The 26,842-nt window shown below is 34.5% G+C and overlaps 1 protein-coding gene across 1 annotated transcript in view; it reads left to right on the top strand.

Annotated features, from left to right (window-relative positions):
• Nucleotides 1-609: 609 nt before the first annotated feature.
• Nucleotides 610-26,842, top strand: part of Sim (bHLH transcription factor single-minded) — a 29,507-nt gene continuing 3,274 nt past the window's right edge. Inside the window, exons 1-7 of the mRNA XM_078187876.1 lie at nt 610-616; nt 665-937; nt 7,768-7,853; nt 9,267-9,356; nt 11,913-12,134; nt 20,052-20,242; nt 23,700-23,806. Of these exons, the coding sequence (XP_078044002.1) occupies nt 610-616; nt 665-937; nt 7,768-7,853; nt 9,267-9,356; nt 11,913-12,134; nt 20,052-20,242; nt 23,700-23,806 (976 nt within the window). The remainder of the gene's footprint in view (nt 617-664; nt 938-7,767; nt 7,854-9,266; nt 9,357-11,912; nt 12,135-20,051; nt 20,243-23,699; nt 23,807-26,842) is intronic.

Here is a 26,842-nt window from a genome sequence, read left to right as displayed (position 1 = left end):
AATTTAAGCCACGTAGAAACTTCGTACTTTGTTTAACGATTTCAATAAGACGATTACAATATATCGACACTATTAAATTTTGTCAGTCTTTTTACTGATTTATATTATATCTGTAAAATCTGCAGTCTAATTTTCGGTTTTATATACCGCGATTCAAAACATCTACACTTCTATTAAACATTGTCACTTACGTTTCTCTAATTTCTATGGTCAAAAAATAAATAAGTCAGCACATTGGAATTATCATTTTACAAAAGATTAATAGCTGCGATTTGAAAAAGTTTCACAATTCAAAGAAAATCTCTTATTCCTGCATTAGACGTACACGTGTAACAGCAATCATACTTTTGTTACTGCAGCATGTACAAATTAACACCAAAACGTCTGTGAAATAAGAACAAAATAATTTTGAAGAGAAAAACGATATAATAACCAATTGAACTTGAAAAAAATAAAAATTAATATTCCCAACCGGACTCTGAAGGTGCAATTAGTGAGTTCTTATGTTATTGTCTTTTTCTCTGCAGTGGACAGTCCTCAACCTTCCCGTTTTACTTTTCTCTTCGCTTAACCGAAGGGGCACGTGCCAAGAATTCGAATTTCGTATCGATGAGTGGTAATTTTTGGGGTTTTCCTAATCTCTTTCCTTCGGTTACTTTTTCAGGCAGCAGCCTATCGGAGTCAGACACCTTAGACCTGAGTTCGGACGGTCATCTGTATAATAACAATTCGATGATGGGTGTGTCCGGTACGCAAAAAGTGGAAAAGGAGAAAAGCAAGAACGCGGCTCGATATCGGCGCGAGAGGGAGAACCACCAATTTCTGCAACTCGCGACGTTGTTGCCGCTTCCGATGCCCATCACTACACAGCTGGACAAAGCCAGCATCATTCGGTTGACGACGAGTTACCTGAAAATGCGAGAAGCGTTTCCAGAGGGTAATTACCAGACCACTTTTCTCTTTGCGTTTCAATGATTGTAACCCTTTTCACTGCAATTTTGACTCTAAATACTAAGTGAAGTTCTTCTAATCTACAGAGCTGCTTTTATGTTGCTTTAACTTCTTCTATATTACTAAAACTTACTAGTGTATTTTATATATGTCTATTTAAACTTGAATTAATTCATATACGGAAACACGTCCTTCGCAACATACAAACACAACGGGATAATGTTAGTAATAACAATAATATTTAGCACATACAATAATATCATGATAATTAGTTTCTGGCAAGTACACAACAGGAATTTGACCAGGCTATATCTGAAACGAGAATAAGGAAAAAATGTCAAGTGAACTGGAATAATTATTCGACATTGTTAATTGTCTTATTAATGCTATATGATGTTAAGTCTTGCAATACTCGTACAGAGAATTAAAAATTATTTTGGAAGGTGAAATAATAATTTTTAGTGGTACTTCAAAGTCTATGCAAATGCCACTCAAGTGAAAAGGGATAACACGTTGACTGCGTGTTACGTGTCTGATGTTTTGTGTTCCCATGATCATCACCATAATAAAACTTTCATTACTTAAAAATATGTCGAATTATTGAAATAATTCACAAATATAGATTATAAATATGATATAGATACATATTGTATGCAACATAAATGAGTATAAATATTATTATATGTATGATATTATTATTATTTACTTATTCAATCTCACGGCTAAAAATTGGATTTAATTTACAAACTAACTTGCTCGCTCCGTGCATTCGCCCGAATCCATTAATTCGTTTGTTCATAATTACTCTATCTACCTTATCTAACCTATCAATTGCACAATTTTTTTATTCTTTGGCTTACCTTATCTCTGTTTTATCATTTGCCTTTCTTGTCTTCCAAGTTTTTATATGGCCATTTTTGTCCAGTCCCTCATAAATGAGTACAAACACACATTATACATGAAATATAAATAATTATTACTAGTTGCTAATAATCCTCGCATGACAATATAGGGGAGAGTTGCTATAATCGTATCACTTGAGCAAATTTAAAAAACATGTAAATCTGGTAATCTTATTCACAAAAGTAATTGCTTAAAATAATATGATCGCATATTATTTAAACATTCCTAATCTTTACAAATGTTTAAAAAGGGTCATTATTAACATGAATTTAAATCTTCAAAACGATTGAAAAAGTACAATAATAAAGTTTAGTGTTTTTGATACGTTTGCACATGCTTCGTGTCCAACTCATATCGAGCATTTCAAACATTGTATTAAGGTGTCCCATAAGTTTCTTCCCCCTTTTTGATGCGAAATGAATACACGATATTTGTTGTTTAAGGTGCATTTATTATGTTATATATCAACCGTTCTGTTCTATAATCTTCTTCCATCTCTCAGAAAATCTCATTATGCCATCTTTCCAAAATTCTTGAAGCTTATTTGCAAAATATTCACCTAGGTACGTTTTTATTTCGCTTATGGATTTGAAAGATTTACCACGTAGAGAATTTTTTAAGAAGAGGAACAAGTGATAATCGGATGGAGCAAGGTCTGGGAAGCTAGGAAGATGAGGTAGAACGTTCCGATCAAACTGTAATAATTTTTGCATAACGGCCAACGTAACATGCGGTCCTGCGTTGTCGTGATGGAAAACGACGCCTCGTCGGCTCGCCAATTCTAGCCGTTTTTCTGCTATGGCGGCTTTTTAATTCATCCAGTTGATTGCAATATTTGTCAGCATTGATCGTATCACCTTGAGGAAGGAGCTCGTAGTACATTACACTTTTCCAATCCGACCAAATGCACAAAAAAGAACCTTCTTCGGATGAAGTCCAGGCTTCGCAACAGTTGAAGGTCTATTTTCCTTAGACCAAGTGCGTTTTCGATGCACAATTTGGTATAAAAACCAAGTCTCATTTCCAGTGACAAGCCTTTTTAAGAAAGGATCCCTTACATGTCGCTGGAGAAGCAAATCGCACGTAGAGACGCGGTTAATAAGGCCGGTCTCCGTCAATAGGTGTGAAACCCAAACTTCATATCGATTCGCATATCCCATCTTGATGAAATGATTATGTTCCGTTGTTTTGGGAATATTAGCGGCATCCACTATCTCACCCCACATTATATCGCGGATTTTCAGTGAGCACAGTCTTGATATTGTCCGTATCCGTCGTTGCTGGGCGGCCGCTGCGGTCTTCATCTTTCAACTCGAAAATTGCCAACTCTAAATTTTTTAAAACAATTGCGAATGGTCCTAATAGTCGCAGTACCACTCCCGTAAACGGTGCAAATCTCGTCGGCAGTGTCTTTTGCACTATTGTCTTTTTTAAAGCAATGAAGCATAACATGCCGCAAATGCTTCTATTGGCTCTCCATATTGAACGGTGCAGAAACAATTTGAAAAGAGACTTTGTCACCAACGAAACGTACTTTGAAAGAAGACGACTGAAACCGATGCCATAAACGGCTAAGAGATAAGCCTGCATATTTATATAAATACAGCCACTTAGAATCACTTATAGCGCGGCGCGGAAGAAACTTATGGGACAACCTAATATAATATTCTCGAGGTAATCTAGTTCACATAAATTGAACTAGTCTTCTTCATTGACCGATTCCAATACGATTTAGGCAACTTGCTCGTTGCTTCAAAAAACACGATTATCTAATCTTAAAATCAATTTTAACATACTTTTAGAATTCTCATAAGTAATACACGTACTCTAAACTGATATTAGCATAACAATAAATAGGATTATACCATTACTAGTACAGATAATGCGTATTTGATATTGCTAAAATTTTACATTAGTCTTACTTATTTGATAGAAATTACCGAGGACAGCGCAGAAACACGTTCTTGCGCGCCATATAATGTTAAAAACTATTATGATTGATTGATTTTTTAAGAAATGTCACGATTAGATAGAGTACGATTTAAGAAACTGGTTTGATATTAGAAACTTCCCCCTATTTTAGTTTCCGCCGGAAACATCCAAACGTTGCCTTCGTTAATAAAGCAGGATTAATCGTCTTGGTATAATCGAAAAATGGTAGCATTCGTGAAGGAATTGTAATATACAATTCTTCGTGGCAAGCCGATATAATGCTCTTCCTCGTAAAACAAATGGCACATGCTTCTTTTCATAACGCTCGTCGGAATAATGTAATTATTGTAAATACGATCATATCGTTGTCAGTTACTGTTTATTTATTACACTGGTAATTATTACCAAAATTAAATGATACTTATCGTAATATCATTTTCAGAAAATATTGTTAGGTAAATAATAAAAAATTATTTTCTCAATGAACGCGTTAAAAATTCGTGTTCTAAAAATGATAAGTTTGCTTCGAATTTGTTTGTAAAAAGAAAATAAGGTGGATGAATATTTCACTGAAATTTTATGAAACGATTTTTGGGGACAGCTTATGAAAATATATTTCCATCTTTAAATAAATTAAAAATTACAAACAATCGATCTTTCATTTATATCAATACAAAATCCGTTTTATGAATGCATTTAGATTTGCAATTCATCAATATTAATCGCTTTATCGTACTTTCACGAATCTGACTCGTGATGGAGATTCCTAATAATAACCTGTTTAGTATGAACATTATTTCGTTCTTTTAAGATGGGTATGAAATTCTGTTCACAATCTGTAAACAATATTTAAGCATTCAAGCGAGTCTAGAAACAAAACAAATATAAAATTTGTTTTTCTTCTAAGAAATAATGACAATCGAAACAATTCAAATCAAAATTTATACACGAAAAAAGTTTAAAACAATGTTGAAGACAATATATTAACCCTTAGCGGATCAGAAATATTTCTAGTGTACATACTGCCAAGTCCAAGCTAGTTTTTATACGATGAGATATTATGCACTATTGATTTTTACATGAAATATGAACAAAAATATATACGTTTTCATACAAATTCAGTAACATATTAATTTTGATCTAGATAATTGCGTTTATTCTTCCAGAGTTTTCTACTAGATTTTATTATTGATTCTTGCTGCGTAGACGCAGGCATTGGACCGTTAAGGCCTGAGAGCAACAAAGATAATCGTGACGATAAAATATCATAATAGAATAACCCTTTGCATAATAATATCGGGGAGCACTAATCGAAGTTGGGAATATTGAGCCGGTATCGAGGAGAAGCAGAAGAATATCTTCTTTCTTGGATTGATTAAACATCACGGTAAACCCTCTCGATAACAAGAAACAAATCGATTGATTTACCACACAAATGCCGGCGTGTGACAAAACCACGTGCCGGCAATAAACTTCACTTAGCGGTAAACGGATGAAACGCTATTCTTTGTTAATTCAGGCACCGGACACTTACGCGCAAAGGGCAAATAGTATCGGATGAGATGGATGTGATTGCGCACTTAATGCATTGTTAGTCCCTGGTGCTTTGTAAGCAAAGCATGGGGGCTGTTATAGTGTTACAATAGCTTCTCCCGTCTCGTCTCCCTTCTTACGACATCGGTGAATTGAATTTCAAGTGGCTGCATCCCTCTAGAATACGGTCGCGTCTCTATTCTCTTTTTTATACAGAAAAAAAAAGAGACCGAAAAAGGACTCGACACCCTCCATCTACCTTTTCTTAGGGGCGTCTTTTTTTTCTCTTAAATTGGAAAATTAGCAGGAGCATGGCTAAACAGACATAAAATTCGTTTCATGAATTAAATATTGTTGATATATATAAACGTGAAATTAGTAAGAAGATAGTGAAGGCAGTTTATATTGACGTGTCGCGGAAAATGCACTCATTTTTCTGCTGAAACTTAAAGATTCTTTCATTTTTATACCATTAATATTAAGCCTCTTGTACAGTAAACGCGTCTGTTTTCTTCAAATTTATTTAGATCTTGCTTAAGTTTTATTATAAAACTCATGCCAATATTTTCCGTTATTATTAACCCTTTGCAGTCGAGTGGTGACTCTGAGGCACCACTAAAATTGTTGAATCGCATTCCAAGATAAGTTTCATATTGTCAAAGTTTAAATTGAAAAAAAAATTGTCAAGAGTGTAATTGATGTACGAGTCACCAAATTCAATTTCGTATGTATAAAATACACTTTCTTATATAAAATAGAAATACTATGAGTAAAAAAAAATGATTTTAGATTTACTGTTAAATGCCTTCAAGTACAACGGGTTAATAGTTGGAAATACTCATTACACTGAAAATTCTTCTTGAAACATTCACTTTTATTAATTAAAATCTCATTGAACGATCAAATAGCTGGTTGCCGTTGTGTGACCTATTTCTATGGTCTCAGTTTGTTTTCGAGCAAAATTAATATTTCTTTCGAGCATATTAAATTTTGTTATTCAAAAGTAAAGAAACTAGAAGAGTGAAGGTAAACGGCTCCCAATGCGAAAAGTAAAAAACAAAAGAGTGAGAGTACTTGTAACAATCGGTTAAAAATTGAACGAACTCGACGGTCAATGACATTTCGATGCGATTCCGGTATCGAACGCAGGCCAGCTTCCTCATCGTAATTATTGAACGATTATTACGTAACAACCGATTCCATCGAATCTATTAGTAGCGTGAGCACCGATAAGCGATAATATCCGATAAAATTGATCGAATTGCTGTTCGGTGACGAGGTGTACCAATGATCAAGCCATTTTCCGCGAAATTTCACACGGCTGCAGAAAACACGCCCCTCTGCAGCTGCATCGCGTAGATGTATTGTAATTAATGCGCAGACACGAAATACTTGGCTACAGGCTTAGTTACACGTGGAGTATGAAACGCCGTTAGAAACATGTATATTGGATCATCGGGATAAGGAGGCGACGCGTATTACAATGTGTGCCATGCCTTCCAACGAAACAACTTTCTTTTGTTCTTTCAGAAAATCAAGGTTTTCTAGAAATATTCGGTTGTTCGGAAGGTAATTTTGTTTTTTAAAAAATATTTCACATTGCAGGGGTTTCCGATAACGCTTGCAGTATTTTTCCAATTAAAAGCGAGATCTCTTCGAGCGTAAAATTTAAAAACTTCCAGAAAACTCTGGAAGAGTCAAGAAGGTGTAGAAGTTGTTCCGAACAATATGTAGCGCTGCTGTTTATTGGAATAATACATTTTTCTTAAAAAATGAAATTATTTTCATTTGTATTAAATACATTCATTTCTATTGAATGTATTTATTGGGATTTGAAGTTTGTTCAATTTAATGAATATATAATAATTATTTCATATCGTTACGTGTGCTACAATCAATTGTGAACATTTTTCCGTTTGGCGTTCTAAGCTAACGGTTTAAATTAATTTAATTTTTTATATATTATTATGTTACTATTCGTCAACTATAAGGAAGCGTAGATTGTTTCATATAAGCGCGACAAATATGCAGATGCTTCTTGCCTATGCTACGACACATAAATCTGCGAAGCATATGGATTATGCAACATATGCAAAGTAATGTATTTTTAGATTACTTACTTTCCATCAAAATATGCATTTGTATGCAGATCTGCTCTACTTACGGGTTCCTGATAATCACTGGTGATTGGATCGTGTTTTTTTTCTGCAGAATAAAAGGATTCTAAGTCAATCGTAAGAAACAGAAATTGATCGAAAATCAATTTCCCTCTTACTTTATAAACAGACAAAATTCTGAATATAGAGAGTTGTATACTTGTTTGTGAAAGTCAAATAAGCAGTGTTTTCAAAATGTACTTTTACGAATAGAGAATTTCGCCGCCGGTTGCACTTTCGAAGATTGGTCCAGCATTCTATCAAGTCTCACCGCCATGAAATAATGTTTCAGGTCTTGGAGACGAATGGGGCGCCATCCCACCACCCGTCAACCCCATAGAAACTGCCATCAAGGAACTGGGCACTCATATATTGCAAGTAAGTACTCATCGTTCTCTGTGTCGTACCGCATAAATCACAGCAGCGAATTACGTATTCGATTTTCGTCAAAATGCTTGGCCGGACTGTCGCCCGTAGATGTCATTGAAACATCTAGCACATTAACAAACAGAGTTGTGTAAGAATTACAATTAAATTATACTGAAAAAATGATAATTAGAAAGTAATTCAATTACGTCATAATTCAAGCACATTGTAATTCGTAACTCGGATCTTTGTTCAATTGAATTACAATGCAATTTGCAATTGGTAACTGCAATTGGAGTGCAGTTATGAAATATTAAGTAATTAAATTGAAATCAGGAATTAAAAACTAATAAATTACTAGGTAATAAGTGAAGAAAATACGCAAAACGGACGAAAAATGAGTGTATGAAAGAACAATTGAATTACAACGTAGTTGTATAACTCTGTAATTAAAACGCAATAGGATTAAATTGCAAAATTGAATTAGCGCATTTCTGTTGACCGCAAAATAAACAGCCTGTATATTAGAATCTCGATTATCTAAACTAATCAAGACAACATTTATCTTCGAATAACAGAACAGTTGTCAATTGAAGTTTGCCATATATTGATCTATTTAGTTGCGAAACGTGCTTGAATATTAAAGAATTTAAATATTAGCGGTTCGGATAACGGCGGTTCTATTGTAATTACTTTGCGAACTCATATTGCCGTTACTTAAATGGTTTCGTATCATTGAGCTTTCCAACGCTTTCAATTTTTTCTTTCTCAACTGATTTGTAGACACAGACCTTTTTAATAAAAACATAACTGAGTTCATAATTCTAGTTCTTATATGTTTACAACATATTTTTTAAGCCTCAATATTTTTTCCTCCTAAATACCTTAGTTTTTCTATAGAACTTAATGAAACACGTGAAAACTTCGATTAATTGTCGATTAATATACGTTGTTTAACAATATTTTGTGCACGAGCAATGATAACTAGATTGCGAATCCTCGAGTGTAATAAAAATGGTCTACATCAGTTAAAAGATATAGGATTTTACAATTTGATTGTTTTCTTAAATAATTTTGAGATATTAAAATTAGTCCACCAATATTCTTAGTTTCTTTGCATTTTTTTTGTCACTAGTCTCGAGTTTCATCCAACCATTTTGACATAAATGCATAAAGTTCGCAGTTTAGTTATTCCTGATGGAGATAAAAAAAAATGTGTATGTTTTACGTCCAATTTTGCAATCATCAGTCTGCGCTCATACTATTTCACCGAATACAAGTATAATATCGATTGAACACTTCATTCCGGCAAGACTATGACAATGCTACTGCATTAAGAGAAAAGAGCATCCGAAGCATCCTTCGAAGCTGTATTATTTTTGGTATCGAATTAGATCGGTTCTGATTTATGGTTTCTTGTTTCAGACGCTGGACGGTTTCATATTCGTCGTGGCGCCCTGCGGCAAAATTATGTACATAAGCGAAACGGCCAGCACGCACTTGGGACTGGCGCAGGTCGGAGATATCCCTTCATTCATTTAATAAGTAATCAGTAATTTCACGTAAGCGCGCCAATTGAGACCTTTTCAGACGAAAAGCTGACAGAGATACATTTGCCTTTATCATCTTCACAATTGCGAATTGAATACCTATGCGACAAAATAGAATGGCAGCTCGCGGAATATGGCGCGCAATCAATGCTAACCAACCTCTAATCGCTACGATTATGTTTTGTCTGAAAATGGCCTGGTAGGCAGTTGACCTAATTTTAAATATTAACAACTCAAATCGTATTAACACATATTCGTCCGCATGACGAAAATTCGTCATTTGTATATTACAGAAAATATATTGATTCTTGTTTTTTGAATTCTAAATAAATTAAATTCTAATTTGTACTAAACAGAGATCATTCCAATAAAGAACTGATCTCAGCTTCAGTTGCGTTACATAACGGTACAAACGTAAACGAAAACAAAGTAAAAGCGTAATATTCGGTATTGTTTATAGAATTTTATTCAAAGTTTAAACGCTTGGGTGTTCGGATACAATATAACTTCAGAAAGCAAAATAAAGAAATTAAAAATTGATATATGAAGACAAATTCGTTTTATACCATTTTCTAAAATTTCACTTAGAAGTATATGGTATTTAACGAGTTACATTGTTTTTATATTGACCACATCATTTTTACAGATAGTGTGAAAAAATGTCAGCATTTTGTGAATAGCGGGGCAAAAAATTACCGGACGGATATGTGTTAATAAGTTTTCGAATCTCGTCTTGAAACGATTCAAATGTAGCAATTGTGTAAACCGAACATTTCGCTTGACACGTGATTAATGGTACCTCAGATCAGTGGAATCTTTCTAACATTCGTTCGCACAGAACAAAAACATGACGAATGAAAACAATGAAATGAGACAGAAACATTTGTTTGTCCCCTACGTTTAACACGTTGACTGCCGACAGTCGACTACTAAAATACTCACACAGTTAAAACAATTTAATTAATTAAAGCGAAGCTAGAAAGTTAATATTTATCATAAGGGGTGGTATAGTCAAATTCAATTTATTCAAATATGTTACAATAAAAATGAATTTTCAAGATTGGTCAAAAATTAGTGTCACCCATATTTGGGTGACGCGGCTCTCAACGTGTTAAAGTCGTGTCAACCACCGTTAGCGACTGAAAGTCAGAATTCGAGTTGGTAGTACAATTGGGACAACTATCGTACAACTGTTTCAAATAATGCAGTAAGTTTCAGTAATATTAATTGTTTCTACATTGAAAATAATTAATATTATTTTTGTGTACCTAGTTCCAAAAGGTTGCGAAGAGTATAGAGAGAAATAAAATTGAAGAAGTGTCTATGCTTTACACATTTTTCCAAGACTTCTGTAATTCGTTAATTCTTAATGTCGCATGCGCGTCACTGAGTTTTTCTTAAAAATAATTTAATAGTCTTTATCCTAGGCACAAACTTCGAACTTGATCATGAAACTTTGGACGAAGACTTTCTACTTAAACTGACGCTACATGCTAAATTATTCTAAATAGTAATCGAAACGATATTTTACCAAAAAGATGTCAACGTTTCGAATGGGATCTTTCACTGCAACACTCTGTCTTACAATGAATTATCTCGCGAGATTTTTTATGATAACAATATTTTAAGTACAGCAAGTATAAGAATCATAAAAAAGTATTACGAAGTTTCGAGAAAATACGTTATGTAATTACTCAAACAATGGTATCTAAAATATGGTTTCGAAGCAAGTTAAGAAATGGGTATGAAATGTACATGTATCGTTATCAGTAGACCATGGATCTTTATGTGCAATTACAGCATGTGCAAATTTTTGAAATGCTACCGAACTACGTTAATTCGTGTTCTCTTCCGTTCTAAAAATAGAATTTAAACAATTAAAGTTAAAAAAATGTTTCCTTCATCTCGCATTTGAATATTCATTTTACAAGAATCATCCAGTTGACGGGAGATAATTGAAAAATGCAAGAGAAAGCGTAAATTAACAAGATCCGGTAGCATTTTCAAAATTTGTACATGCAAGAGAACGTATTTAACGATGTCCAAAAGCGTTCGATCATCGTTTTACGATGGGCAACGTTTCAATTGAAGGAAGCATTACTTCGATTCGAATTTTTGTAAAATGACGTACGAGAACGAGAATTCACATAAAAGTCCGCAGTCTAGTTATCAGTACACGTAATTACAATATATCATTACATGCTGTATCTCTTGTATGAAACGCCACAATAATTTGCGAGCAAAGTGTAACGGAATGTTACGCTGCGCTGTTACGTTTCGGTTATGAAGGAGAACAGAGCCAGCTAGGACAGCGTTAAAATTAATTTGACTTTCCGTTCGTAAAGCATTAAATTATGTTCGGAGATCTTCGATGTTATAAGACACGGAAATTGATACGAGCGTGTAAATAAATCTATGCAAGCGATATCAAGTTAGCAACGATAGATTCACGGCCGAGAGTGATTTCGTTAGAGAAATTGTACATCCAGAATCAACTGACGGAAAAATGTTCTGTGTGCAGGTAGAGTTAATAGGGAGCCGCATTTACGAATATATTTATCCCGATGACCACAAAGACTTGAAGTCGATTTTGTCGCTACCACAAGGACCAGGAGGCTTCCCAGGATTCGTCTTACCTCCATCAAATTCACGAGGTGAAATCGAACTAGAGTGTGCCTTTACCCTCAGGATGAAATGCAATCTGGCGAAGAGGAACGCGGGCCTGGTCACCGAAGGATACAAGGTAATACAATAAAACTGTCAGCTCTCGAGGAGTTTGGCCACCTCGACGATCTAAAAATAATAATACTTCTGTTCCGAATAATCATTTTCCTGAACGAGAAATTCTTTCTTTTTCTTCCGACCGATTAACACGTTCGTCGCCCAGCGCGAATCGCTCGAGTTTCTTACCGGGGCCAAAATTCGGTAATTAGAACGCATAGGATAACGTTAAATTTTCTACATTAAATATAAATTAATGTATAACAAATATAATAATATATGAATTTTTAGTATTTTTATTTTTTATATTTTACATTTGCCGGTGCTTATTCCATTCAATTCCTGTGCTGCAAATGGAATTTTTATAAATTAAATAAATAAAATCATGAATAAGAAGAGAGTCGCCCATATTTGGGTGACAGGGCTCCCACAGAAGCATACCTGTCACCCAGATATGGGTGACGCGGCGATGAACGTGTTAACTAACTGTTGTCGGTGCTACGTTATACAGAATGTCTTGTTTAAGTGAGTACAGGTTGGTAGGAGTTGATGTTACGATAGAAACATACGTGCAAAAGTTGTTTAATAGGACGGGATACAGCATCTGATATGAATAGTTTTCTTGTGGGTGTCGAACTAAAAAAGATTTCAAGGGCAAGTCGATTGTTTTTATGAGTACTATACAATATCATTTTGAATTTGATAAAAGTAAATTGTTAGCTCACGTACGAGCTATATATATAACAATATTCTTTTTCATTATTTTCTCTGTCATGACGTAATGTAGTTACGTAAAGTACGTAAATAAAAATACAAAGTTATTTATTTCTTGATTTCTATAAAATTACATAGCCATATGATGACATTTATTTTAATTTAATTTTATATAAGAAAATCACGATTTTCTGCAGAATTGATCAGAAATATCTTCCAAGTGGAAATTGTCAAGATAACTGTTATAGAATTTATAAGTAAAGGTTTGGTTAAAGCGATGTTGAAATGCACAAGCAATTTTGATTTTTACTGGACGAGTATACCGACGGCACAAATGGGGGTGAGATTTTCGAAAGAAATTATGTTTTCAATAATCCAAAGGGATGAAAATATGCGCACGACCATGAGTTTATTGGCTTCTGAAAATTTCGCAATATCCGCGGCAAACAAGCCGGTTAAAGCCAGTCCATGAGGACCGGAAGAGCAGCCAATCGACGATTAGCATAAGACTTAGGTTGCTTGCACAGGAAATCATAAAACGAATAAAAATTCAAATGCTAAATAAAAGATAAGAGCTAAGTAGGGACTGCATTGTCCTGGTCACGCGCGAGTCGAATAGGAAACGACCACCAGGTAGATGAGCGCTTCTCAAAATCACTCGGTTGCATCCCGTTCTGCGCAATAAAAACATCGGCCACAAATGTGTTTCATATTCGAAAACATCGAGAAACCTCGATCGGTTGCAAACAACCTCCCGCGGGCTTTTTTGTTCGTTTCTTCGATCTTTGTCGATTCATTCAAAATTTAAAGTTTCTAAATAATTCTTCGAGCGAACTTCGATGCGAAAATCTGGTACCGTTAACACTAAACCCAACAAGGTTTTATTTGTAAGATTTGTTACGTAATAATATCGTATTTATTATAGTATATTTATTCACAAAATTTAATTTTAATTTCAGTAACTTTGAAACAGAATATAATACTGTTGGATGACTATTTGCTCTGCCTTTGGTTTATTTTCGGGCATTATTAACTTGACATTTATCGAATAAGGCATATTCAAAATTTGTATTCTCTTATTTTATTTTTAAATAAAAATATTAATCTATTCGATAAATATAAGATTAATTATATCCAAAAACATACGAAACGCACAACTATTGGTCATTCCACAGTAACCAGCTTTACTACGAACAACCTATAGAATAATTATTATACTATCGTCATTTAATTCAGTCGTAACAATTAACGCAAACCAATTACGAAAACAAATGCTTTGTCCGCTGCCTCGCTATCATCGTGTATCAAACGAAAACAATCGTGAAACCATTTCAGTGATTAGTAAATTGTTTTCAATGCAGGAAATATTGCTATACTTGAAAATTTGACATAACATGTACCATTGAACGCATTACAGGACCCGTATGGGTCAAAGTCGTTAATGCAAAGCAATCCGTGATTAATTATTGCACAGCTTGGCAAAAATTGATTCAACCCTCACCCCTGCAAATCCATGCGCATACCGATCATTTGCATTTATGGACGCAGACCAATTTCTTTGGACCATCTACTTAAGCCGATCAAACGATCGGCATCATGTTCCGTCGATACTTACTAATCTGAATTTACGATCACTGATATCAGAGATTTACGAAAATCAGGAAACTCACCCCGATATTGCTAGACATTGTTCCCCGCGCCCCGGCAAATGTTCGACATATGCTCGAGCAATAACGATGGCCCGATCGTTCTGCTTAACACCGAAAAGGGTGGCAACGTACCGGCCGAGTTGACAGGAATAGAAAGGGACCTGCGACACTTTTGCACTTGCCAAGCAAAAGGAGAGACAGCCCTCGAGAAAGAAAATGTTTGGCAAATAGCTCGTTCAAGCCCGCAGTGCTACGATGACCGTGGCTCTCGACAAAATCGCACACAGAAGACCCCAATAGGCGTTCAGCGAAGTCATGAATGCAACCCCTGTAAGCTGTTAGGCAAGCCCCGAGGGGGGCTCGGGGGAACCGAGACAGCTTTTTGTATGGCACTTAGAGACACACAAAGACAGAGTCGTAGTTGGCTTGTCTCTCTTTGTAGAAGTGGTAGCACGCGTTTCGTGGATTTCTACACAGTATTCACGCATGGCGGCAGTTTGGACCGGCTCGACAATTGCGCGAACGTCTTCGAAATCGGCAAACAACAAATTTAACCATTTACGCTGCTAAATCCCACATGGGTTACATACAGATCCAGGTTTCTAATAAATTAGAAAATTGATAATAAGGGGGAAATTACATCCTCGTACGGAAAATTATTTTTAATATATGAAGGATGGTAACTTTGGTTAATAACATCTTTGCGAAGATATTTTCTCGAGTATTATTAAAGTTTAAACGTTGTCAAATAATATGATCAAGATCTTGAGCCGCACTGATATTGACTCTTGTACATAAGGTTATGTTACACTGAGCCAAGGAAGCCAGACTTCCTCCCTTTTAATCCAGAATTTTCTACACTACTGTCCCTGACAAAAAACTGTCCAAACATCTTTTAAAACGTGAAAGATTTTTTTAAATTGGATTAAATGACCACCTTACAGTACAATGACTAAAATGCCCCTTTTTAATTGTGCTATTACTTGAAATGACAAAGAAAGTCCAGATTTTAACATTTTTATCTGAACCTAGAACGAAAATTTAAAATATGCGTTTTGGGGTATGCTGCAAATTTTATCAAAATCGGGTGACTTGTAGATGAATTGTAAATAATTAGAGATCGCGAAAATCGCAATTTTGTCACGATTTTAGACACTTGCCAACCAATAACTGTCAAAAAACTGCATCCTTTTAAACCTTCGTCAAAGGTTTAAACATTTGTTTGTTAAAATGTTAAAGCTTAAACACTTGTAGCTTGACTTCGCGTTAGCTCGTTACCCAAATCTACAACATCTATTTTTTCAATGTTCGTTATAGGCTCATATACAAAAATTGGAAATCGTGAGTTTTGTATTTTCTTTGTCATAGTCATATCAACTAGTCTCTTTAACATCTAAAAAATATGATGTAACTATATTAAATGATTGTCCAATAATAAGAAATATTTTCTGAAGAATCGTTCCGCGCCAGTGGAACCATGTTTGGACCATGGGACCATTTTAGTTTCGTTCATGATAAAAAAAGAATTGCTGCACAGATTTCTTCAAATATTCTAAGAATTATATCTTCACTGTGGAACTGGCTTTACAAGCACCATAAAGAGTGAATGGTTAGATATGAATTATTATGAGTGACACGCGAATGAGTTTGATAATCGAGATGTGTGATGACGTGAGATTAGGTGAATGTAAATATTGTGGTATGACAAAGAATTTTGTGTGTCTCTTACGACTGCCAATCAGAATGAAGAACGAATGTAGATTGAGTGAGAGAGAGAAGAAATGAGAGAAGATAGCATGAGCGAGAGAATGATCTAAACTGCGAGAGTATGGAGAATGTAAAATTGTAAAATAGAGTGTAGAGTAGTGGAGAGAGAGAGAGAGAGAGAGAGAGAATTAATCCCTGCACTGCATGTCTTTCAGAACTACGTTGATTACCACTTTTTCGTCTTTAATTATTTCCTTGATGTCGCGTGATGATTTTTGTTTCCCGTATGTCTTCATTTACTTCCATTCCCAAATTTTGATGACAGAGGATTCAAGTTTTGTTACGATTTAATAGAAATGATTGTCAGCCACATTAATTGAATCATGCACGAAATGTTCGTTACGAGTTTGACTCGTTATTACAGTGCAAATAGTTAATAACAGTATTGAACGATATACTTGTTATTATATGTTTTATGCTCAGTTACAAATAAATTGTCTAATTGTGCCATAATCCATTCACGTTTACGACAAGATAGTTTTATTTCAAGTAGATTGATGTAAATTGGATTCTTCAAATAAAATCTTTCTGTTGCATATTGTTCTTATATCTTAAATAGAAAATATTGGAATAATTCATAACTTGAAATTGATATTATTCTAAATCTAAAAACTGACGTTTCGAAATTAATTATATTAAATAGTTATTTCTTGTTTTCATTTTAAATAAAATTCGCTCAATTTTTATTCTACAAATGTGGAATACGTGTGCGTATGAATTTTGAATCTTACGATTTAATCTGAATCCGTATTGCGCTTATAATTACGGTCTCTAATATCTACTATTTACTAATATCTAATAATATAAATTAATATAAATTACTAACATTTATATTTACTACTACATACTCTGTCGTTTACAGATGAAGTACCAAGAAAAATGAGAATAAAACGAAACGAATCATTGTCGGACTTTCGTGTAACACTAAATTCGTTTACTTTCTGTAATCGAATCTGAAATGTTTATGATGAATTTTGAATTTTCTGCGTTGATAGATGTCACAAAACTTAGTAAATTAAATTTAGCAGATTAAATTTCTCTAAAAAGACTATTCTTGGCAGTTAATATACATATATTGTATTACAACATAACATATATATTAACTCATATTATAGAATAACATAGCAAAGGTAGTTTACTAGTAAATGAAGGAATATTAAAAAAGGAAAAGGGTCGAACTTCATTATCTTAATCATTATTCTTCAAGTGATGATATTGATATATTCTTGATGTAATAATCCATCATAGCATAACAAATATTAGTAATTTTCTGAAAATGGTTTTTAAACATAATCCGATTAAACATAACCCTTTCTGGACGGATCGTTTCCAGTAGTAACATAGTAATTCATATTGTATTATAATGTATTCAATTGCACAAAGTGACATAAATTTTATGTACAGAACATCTATCTTGAATAATTTCAAAAAATCCAATTCTCTTTGAAAGTCTCGAAAGGGTTAAACGTAATGAATAAAATAAGTACAGGTCGAACCATAAGTTCATGTAGCTTTAATTATTATTTAAATTTCGATTGAAATGTCGATTTAAATACTTTGATTTTCTTCTGTTGTGCGATATTTTATTTATTCGTTCTGTGCGTAATAAAGTGACTGCGACGTCCTCGCGAGTAGAATCATCAAAATAAACGAAGCGAAATAGACAGATCAGTCTCCGTGTCTGGCTGTCGCATATCATTAAAAAGATAATCATAAAGGAATTCAATATTGACAACGTGTTTAAGCTGGTGCGACAGTGAAGGTGTCAAAGGTTTAATAACGATCGTATTTTTAGCAAAGTAATTAATTCTGTCAATGATATGTCAAGTAAACAAGAATAAACATTTACGACTTAATCGTACAGCAAAGCGCGTTAAAGATGTTCATTCTTCTCAACTTGATGCTAATGGTTCTCAAACAATTAATCACTTTATTACTGACTTGGATGAAACAAGTAAACAGTCACACGACACGAAAAAGCCAAAGATATTAAATAACACGTGAAACATAATTGTTGGACGAAATTAATTAATTAGTATGCTAAAAGTTTAGATAAAATTTAAAACCGCACGAACTTATGGACTGAAATATTTAATTTGCAAAATATTTCAACCAACCATGCCTGTATTTAATATGGAAGATCTGAACTTGAAATATTATATTAACCCTACAGACTCACACGAGGTTATATCTTTAGATTAACTGTAAGAAACGCTTTCCATACATATTAAATAAAAGACAATATAGACGAGATATCGCGATGACAGGCATATTATATCAGTTTAGTTTCGTGAGAAATGGAATAGCTCCGAGATGAAGGTTCCTCAGTCATTCTTCGGAAGCGTGGCGGCTCTCTTGAGCCCGTTTTCAGAGCGAAATCGAGCGTAGGCTGCGCGCGCCCTTGCCTCAAATTATTTTCCTTTTCACGAGTTTCGTGGCACCCTCGTGTTCCCGTACTCGCACGTTGCACGAGAATTGCATACGTTAGGAGAGGGATATGCAACGCGGGCATACGAATAAGCCTATTTGCTTCACAAATTCGTGGTGCCACTCGAGACGCAACGCGAGAGAGACCGTCGCTGAACGAGGCTTTTTTTCGTTTCATCGGCCATTTAATTAAGCAGGAATTGTTAATTTGCCCCCCCCCCCCCCCCTCCTCCGGGAACGGATCGTTCCACGCGAAAATCCGCACTTCAACCGACGCTCGGCGTATCCGCTTCGAGTGTTACACTTATGCTTTATCAGGATTCTCGGATAATACTCGGAATAATCGCGTGCACATATGTAAGCAACGATAAGTCGCCGTGTCAAGTGTCCCCGCCCTTCAATTGTAATGCTTCATTTGTGTCTCGCCCCTGCACCTAACTTATATGTAAAATCACCTTTTAACAGATCCCATTATTTCATTTTGCGCTCGCCAATTTACGAACTCGAATCCGATATTTCGTTTTGAATTCTGTAAGAATAATCCGACTCTTATACAGCGTAGGTTGAAAAGAAAATGATCGAAAGATCTCGCTACAAATGAAACAGAAATTATGACAAAAATTATCTTGGAGTAACTATTTAATTGACTATTAGATTAACTCTAGTGCATATTCGAGTAATTCCTTTTTCATTGCGCAGATATTTTTAGTAAGTTAAATGTTCTCACAACACAGTTTATTCTATAAATTAATGTAAGAAGTGATCTTGTTTGTTAGTTATTAATAGCAAGTAATAACTTAAATACTTATGTACATGTCTAAGTTTTTATGCTAAGTTTTAGCAATTTGTGCCAAATCTTTGGTTTATACCAAATTGTTGTCTTTTATGCTAAGTTTTAGCAATCTGTGCCAAATCTTTGGTTTTATACCAAATTTTTGGCTTTTATGCTAAGTTTTAGCATTTTGTATAAGATATGTCATTGTAAAGATCTAAACTGGTCATCCTAATTCTAGGAAGCAAAGATTAAATAAAATAACAATTGCATATTATATAATATTATACAACATCTCTTAATGTTTGTATCATTTTACAGAAACTGCGAGATTTACATTAATGACAAAACTAAGAAGGTGTACATTTCAAACAGCAGCAATATTGAAATAATCTGAGGTTATTTATATAATTTGTTAAAATTATTAACGGGAGAAAGTAAAAATTATTTTTTATCAAAATCCGCATTATTGTCATTTAAAAATCTGTTCGTAAAGCTGCCAGTATAATATAAAGATATATACAATTAAGCCGGTAGAATATAAAAGGTTTTTGGTAAGTGAAGTGTTAAGCAAGGCTGACTCTGCTAAAAGTGACTTTTCTTGTTACAGGTGATACACTGCTCAGGCTATCTGAAATGTAAAATAGAAGGACCGGAAACTGAGAAACGTATCCAAGTTGTTGTGCTAGTGGCGGTGGGTCAATCCTTGCCGACACATTCGGTGACGGAAATCAAATTGTACCAGAACATGTTCATGATTCGAGCGTCGATGGACTTGAAGATGATATTCGTCGATGCTAAGTAAGAAATTTACTAAATACTATGATTTGAAATGAAACACAAATTAACCCTCTATGGTCCCGTGTAGCTTTCAGGTTTATATAGTAATGTATCGACATTTCACCAAATAATTTTCGATTTTTCACAAGATGGTGTATACCTTTTGATTACATAAGATCCCTTAGATAGCCAATAACAATATCGATAACGGTTGGCAGTACCATCAATCTGAAATATTAAAGTAAATACCATACAAGTTGTCTGCAGATAGATATTTCAGAAAAAAATTCGGCCTATAAAGTGTTAACACGTTTTATGCTGAAAACCAACCCCGAAAATTCCCACAAAATCAAAATAACAAAACCGAAACTAGAAAATTAAAATTTATCAGAGTAGATGATATTTTAAGTATTTCCTATTCTAAGCAGTCTAGCAACATTTAGTTCGTTCAAACATATTAAAGGAAAAATAAATATTCAGTAATTTGGTCAAAATTAATATCACCTATCCGTAAAAGACGCGACGTGGCACTCAACATTTTAAAAAGGTACGATGATTTAAGTGACCAATCTTTCAATCTTTTTTACAAATGACGAAATTGTATTATATTATTAGCGGCTTGTCTTTTACGCTAATATTCTAACTGTTTCAAATAATTTGTAAAATTTTGGGAAATGAAGCTGAACTTTTTCTTAATTGCTTAAAGGTGCCATCATTTCCGCTACTGTATGAATATCATTGTAAACAATGCTTTTTATAAAATGGCAATTGGTATAAATTAGAAATTCTGCGGAATATCGAGAAATCAATTCCTAAAATATTTATTTGATTTTGCTAATAAGAGTTAATAACAGCTGTTATCTACGTACTACATATAGAAAAAACAATTAACTAAACACTGTCGGAAAATATAGTTCCCCTGGAAACCTAAGTGAAATGTTTTCGTATCTTTGAATCGTTCACAATTTTTGCACCTCGAGATCTTTATAGCTTCAGTATAAAACTAACTTTTTGAATTCGAGTCACAACGTCAATGCAAGTTTATCGTAAAAGTACCGTCAAAATCCATCCATAAGAAGAAAATGTTTTATAATCATGGTTGCCAATTGATTAAGCTAGATTTCAAACCGATGAAGTGGTATTAACCTCTTCAGGGATGAATTTTTATAGTAGGGAACAATCTGTTTAATTGTTTCTATCTTATTTATCATCCGTCTCACTTCATTCGATAAGGTTTTTTTTTGGTATTCCTGAGGGATTCTGTAGCGAATAGTTTTACAACTGATTCTCATTTTCTTTACACTTAGAATAATCATAATTTTAAGAGAATTAAACGTACACATACGTGGCAGTATCCTTGAAGAGGTTAAGTAACATGACGCAGAGTTGCTCGTTGATTCGCATCGTGCTGTGGAGTGGGGGTCGTAACGAGTGCTCCTATACGACCGCTGTGTCAGGTGACTTACCCCCACTCCTTTGATTTGAAATTTGGCGTAATCGCCTGGGTATTATATAAATAATTGACGATGTTAAATTAAGAATATGACAAACCGATTTACTCGATGAATGGCGACGGAAATCATGTTAGAAAATTCGATTGGTTCTTTTATTTGCTATAAATAATCATTTTTGCTGTTTCAACGATCGTCTACGAATAACAATGCCTAAGAGGTTAAAAACATAAACATAACTGAAAATGTCGAATAAGAATATTCTCACGAAATTATTCACAAAGTTCGACGATTGCTTTATAACAGCTACATAAGTACAATAAATCCGAAACAGTTGTAAAATATATTGTCGATTATTCGCCGTTGCATTTACATATTATGGTTATGCTGGAAAAAGTATTATCGCGATGCAGAAATCGATATGAATTTATTGGACGACTTAATGGTTACATGCAGTAAGCAAATCTGCAAGTCAAATGAACCCTTTTGCAGGTCTTACTCACCTTTTTGCAGTTAAATTAAATCTCCTGCAAACCAATTTCACCCGAAGTTGTTTTTAAAATTTAATTAAATTTTTACATTATATCATTTACAATTCTGGGCAACTTTTAAGTTTTAACGTAACTGCACTGTTGGTTATAAAGTGGCAAAAATATTATGTTCTGCTGTTCCGACAATAACACCAAGGAAATTTTATATTATAATATTCAGATATTGCTCCATATATCAGGGTAGATTTACTTTTATTCAAAATTATGAATCCATCGTTTATTTATGTCTAGAGTAGTTTATATCCAGTAGTTTTATACTACCATGTAATTAATTCAAGCTATAGAGACTTGATGTTAATTTTATTATAAATAAGTGAATTTGATTCGAAAAAGGTGAACAAGACATTCAGAAGAGGTATCTTGGACTGCAAAAAGATGAATATGTTCTACAAAAGGATTAATTTAAAGTGCAAAATCTATAATATTCGAACACCTTTTCAAACACAACAACTTTTTCCAAATTAGTTCGTACCACAAGAATAAAACAATTATATTTTCTTAATCTTCCTATCTGAGCATATAGCAAAAATTTGAACAAAGTATGTTCTAAATATCGACAACTTATGTACAAGCTGACAATCTTATCTGTTAACATTTTTATTAATTATAAACAATTCAACATAACAATAATCAGTTTTTCATAACTTTCAGTAAATAACTTTCAGAAATCTGTGCAATTTGCATGTTTCAGCGCCAGTTTTCAGGTCTATAAAACGCTTTATTCAAATTTTTAATTCATTTTCTTTGTCTAACAAAATGGATATACTACTAATAATTAAACAAATTTCAAGTCTTTCGATCCGATTTGCAAAAAGTCATTGTGTTTCAAATGTTTTTAGTAATCATCTGCTCCATAGAGACTTTCATGAATCACATTTATTCGCCATTGACTTTGTCGAAAGAGCAAAAAAGAGACAGAGCGGGAGAGAAAAAGAGAGAGAGAGAGGGGGGAATAAAAGAAAGTCGACATCGATGGAAACGGTGAAACGGGCTAGATTATTTCTGCCGGTGTAATTACGTCGCGGTGTTGAATTGCGTCGTCGATATTTCGACGCCGGAGGGAGAAGGGTCCTGGGTCGCTGGCCATTAAAATCAGTTTCGTGTTACCCGCAGCCTCGTGGACGTTCTTTCGTCCTCTCCTATTTTGTTCCTCCTTTCTTTCGTTTTTTTTTTTTCGTCCGCGTCAAATAAATATCCACCGTGGACAGGGTTATATCATGTATACGTCGCCGTGCGTGTACACGCTTGGGAAATGAACACATGGCGTATAAATACGAGGGCCGCGCGACGGAACGCGGGATGAAATTTTATACGCGCCCGGGAAATCGATTTCATCGATGACGGTTATGTAAACTCCGAATTGCACGGAGCTCCTGCAAATACGAGGAAAAATGAGCAAGAGACACTCCGTTCTCGACCCTACCTGACTGGAAAATATTGTAGCCAACCGTTTTTTTTTCACGCTGTTTGTTACAGACTGACGCAGTTCACCGGATACAACCCGGCGGATTTGATCGAGAAATCTTTGTACCAGTATGTGCACTCGCACGAAGCATGGCAATTGAAGTACACTCATGAAGTATGTAAGTACTGGCTCACGAGTAATTTCCAATACTCTTCGATCATTGAAATTTTTCAATTAAATATACGCCACATTTCCAATTTGCAAATGATTACGCAAATATGCATTTGTCATTTTTATGGTCATTTTTAACTCCATCTGTTGTTAAGTGTTTTTAGTCGGCTACGGTAATAGTTGCTACTTCAATTTTCTTGTAACGACAATGCTATTTATAGCATTTTTTCTTTTTTTCGACGGAACGTCCTCGTTCTATATTGATGTCGCATTCATGATTCAAAATAGTACCTGGTTTATTGAAACTACACATGTTTGTGTATAGATATTGCATGCTATCTGTTAGCAATTGATATATTAGGGTGTCCCATAAGTTTCTTCCCTTTCTTTGATGCGAAATGAATACACGATATTTGTTGTTTAAGGTGGATTTATTATGTTATATATGAACCGTTCCGTTCTATAACCTTCTTCCATCTCTCAGAAAATCTCATTATGCCATCTTTCAAAAATTCTTGAAGCTTATTTGCAAAATATTCACCTAGGTACGTTTTTATTTCGCTTATGGATTTGAAAGATTTACCACGTAGAGAATTTTTTAAGGAGAGGAACAAGTGATAATCGGATGGAGCAAGGTCTGGGAAGCTAGGAGGATGAGGTAGAACGTTCCAATCGAACTGTAATAATTTTTGCATTACGGCCAACGCAACATGCGGTCTTGCGTTGTCGTGATGGAAAACGACGCCTCGTCGGTTCGCCAATTCTGGCCGTTTTTCTGCTATGGCGACTTTTTAATTGATCCAGTTGATTGCGATATTTGTCAGCATTGATCGTATCACCTTGAGGAAGGAGCTCGTCGTTCACTACACCTTTCCAGTCCTACCAAACGCACGAAAGAACCTTCTTCGGATGAAGACCAGGCTTCGCAACAGTTGAAGGTCTATTTTCCTTAGACCAAGTGCGTTTTCGATGCACAATTTGGTATAAAAACCAAGTCTCGTTTCCAGTGACAGGCCTCTTTAAGAAAGGATCCCTTACATGTCGCTGGAGAAGCAAATCACGCGTAGAGACGCGGTTCATAAGGCCGGTCTCCATCAATAGGTGTGGAACCAAAACTTCATATCGATTCGCATATCCCATCTTGATTAAATGATTATGTACCGTAGTCTTGGGAATATTAGCGACATCCACTATCTCACGCACATTATATCGCGAATTTACAGTGAGCACAGTCTTGATAATGTCCGTATCCGTCGTTGTTGGGCGGCCGCTGCGGTCTTCATCTTTCAACTCGAAAATTGCCAGCTCTAAATCTTTTAAACCAATTGCGAATGGTCCTAATAGTCGCGGTACCACTCCCGTAAACGGTGTAAATCTCGTCTGCAGTGTCCTTTGCACTGTTGCTTTTTTTTAAAGCAATGAAGCATAACATACCGCAAATGCTTCTCTTGGCTCTCCATATTGAACGGTGCAGAAAAGATTTGAAAAGAGACTTTGTCACCAACGAAACGTACTTTGAAAGAGCTCTGCGACGACTGAAACCGATGCCATAAACGGCTAAGAGATAAGCCTGCATATTTATACATATACATACAGCCACTTAGAGTCACTTATAGCGTGGCGCGGAAAGAACTTATGAGGCAACCTAATGGAAAGGATCGATATTTATCGCTAAAATATACTGCGGTTTTTGCAGTGTTTAAATATCAATATTGTAGTATGTGACTATTTCGCGAAACATTTTATGCGTAAACAGTAGCACGAATAATATATAATATTTTTACTGCCAAACAGTATAAAAATATTTTGTGTCTTCTTTATACAACTGCATAGTATAGAGATGCACTGGTTTCGATCAATTTTATAGAACAACGTCAACGAAGGTTATTAAGAAATATCAATGAAGTAACTCGCATTTAAATATCCGGAAACTAATTGAAATAATCATTTATACCATATTCAAATCTTCATATACTTACAATTTATTTTTAATTTCATAAAATAAATAACGTAGATGAAGAGAGTTGAGGCGATTGTTATTTGTTTAAATTATTCTATAAAATTTAAAATTTCTATATTGATTCACAATCTAACCGTAACAAAATAGCAGCGAATTAACATATTAAATTCGTAATAAAAGCTATATTTGTAAAATAGTTCAGTGATAGTATTCTAACTTCTCAGATCGTTTCAACAATGTAATACCTAAATAATATTCATGGAGAATAAAAAATTTTAAGCAATTATTTAATTAATACAGTTGTTCTTAATTCGTAAATCACAAAAGGTAACGAGAAACGACTTTAGACGTAATGGCTTCGATTTGAAGAAAATGTCTACGCCTTTTTAATATTTTCGTATTCAAAAACTTTCTAGCTATTTTATCGTTGGTTTCCAGTTCAGTTTTTGATATAATACATACCAGATTGGATATTGTAGTATTTACCTTAACTTCCATTGCAATTTCTCTTACGATTACAGCAAAACTTCACGTAATTCTTTAAATTGCACATTGTAACCACAGCTTATAAATTTTACGGCGAAAGTTGTATACTAAACAGTTTATTTGCCGGAAACCTATCCATCGGTTTTTCAATGACTTTTAAATAATAACTTCAACAGAACTTGTTACACTCTATGTTAATCTAAATAGTTCTATGGATTGTAAATGTGACGATTATACACAACTTCTAAGGAAATTTTTACTCTTTTAAAACATACTCTCAGAAAACTGCTTGTATTGACATAATACAGAAACTATTTATTTAGTGGAGGGTGTTCATTCATCGGATAGCTCTACATATTTGTGTAAATCGATGAAATTGCACAGCGTGTGATTTTCTCGGCGCGGATCGTACATCAACAGTGATTATTCACCAAAGCATCTTTGAAATCCCAATAATCATAAAATAAAGAATCGGCGATTCTTGGTTCCGGCGAGTTCGGTTGTCGTTTGGTAGGGTTAATAGGAGTCTAAACGTCGCGTGAAGGAATTTCGCGTTTGAAAAAATCTGAAGGAGAAAGCAGTAGGTGTCGGCCGGAA

The sequence above is a fragment of the Augochlora pura genome, chromosome 7 (genome assembly GCF_028453695.1).
Source record: "Augochlora pura isolate Apur16 chromosome 7, APUR_v2.2.1, whole genome shotgun sequence".
NCBI lineage: Eukaryota > Metazoa > Arthropoda > Insecta > Hymenoptera > Halictidae > Augochlora > Augochlora pura.
Note: the sequence above shows the minus strand (reverse complement) of the source record. Positions and strands in the feature narration are given on the sequence as shown.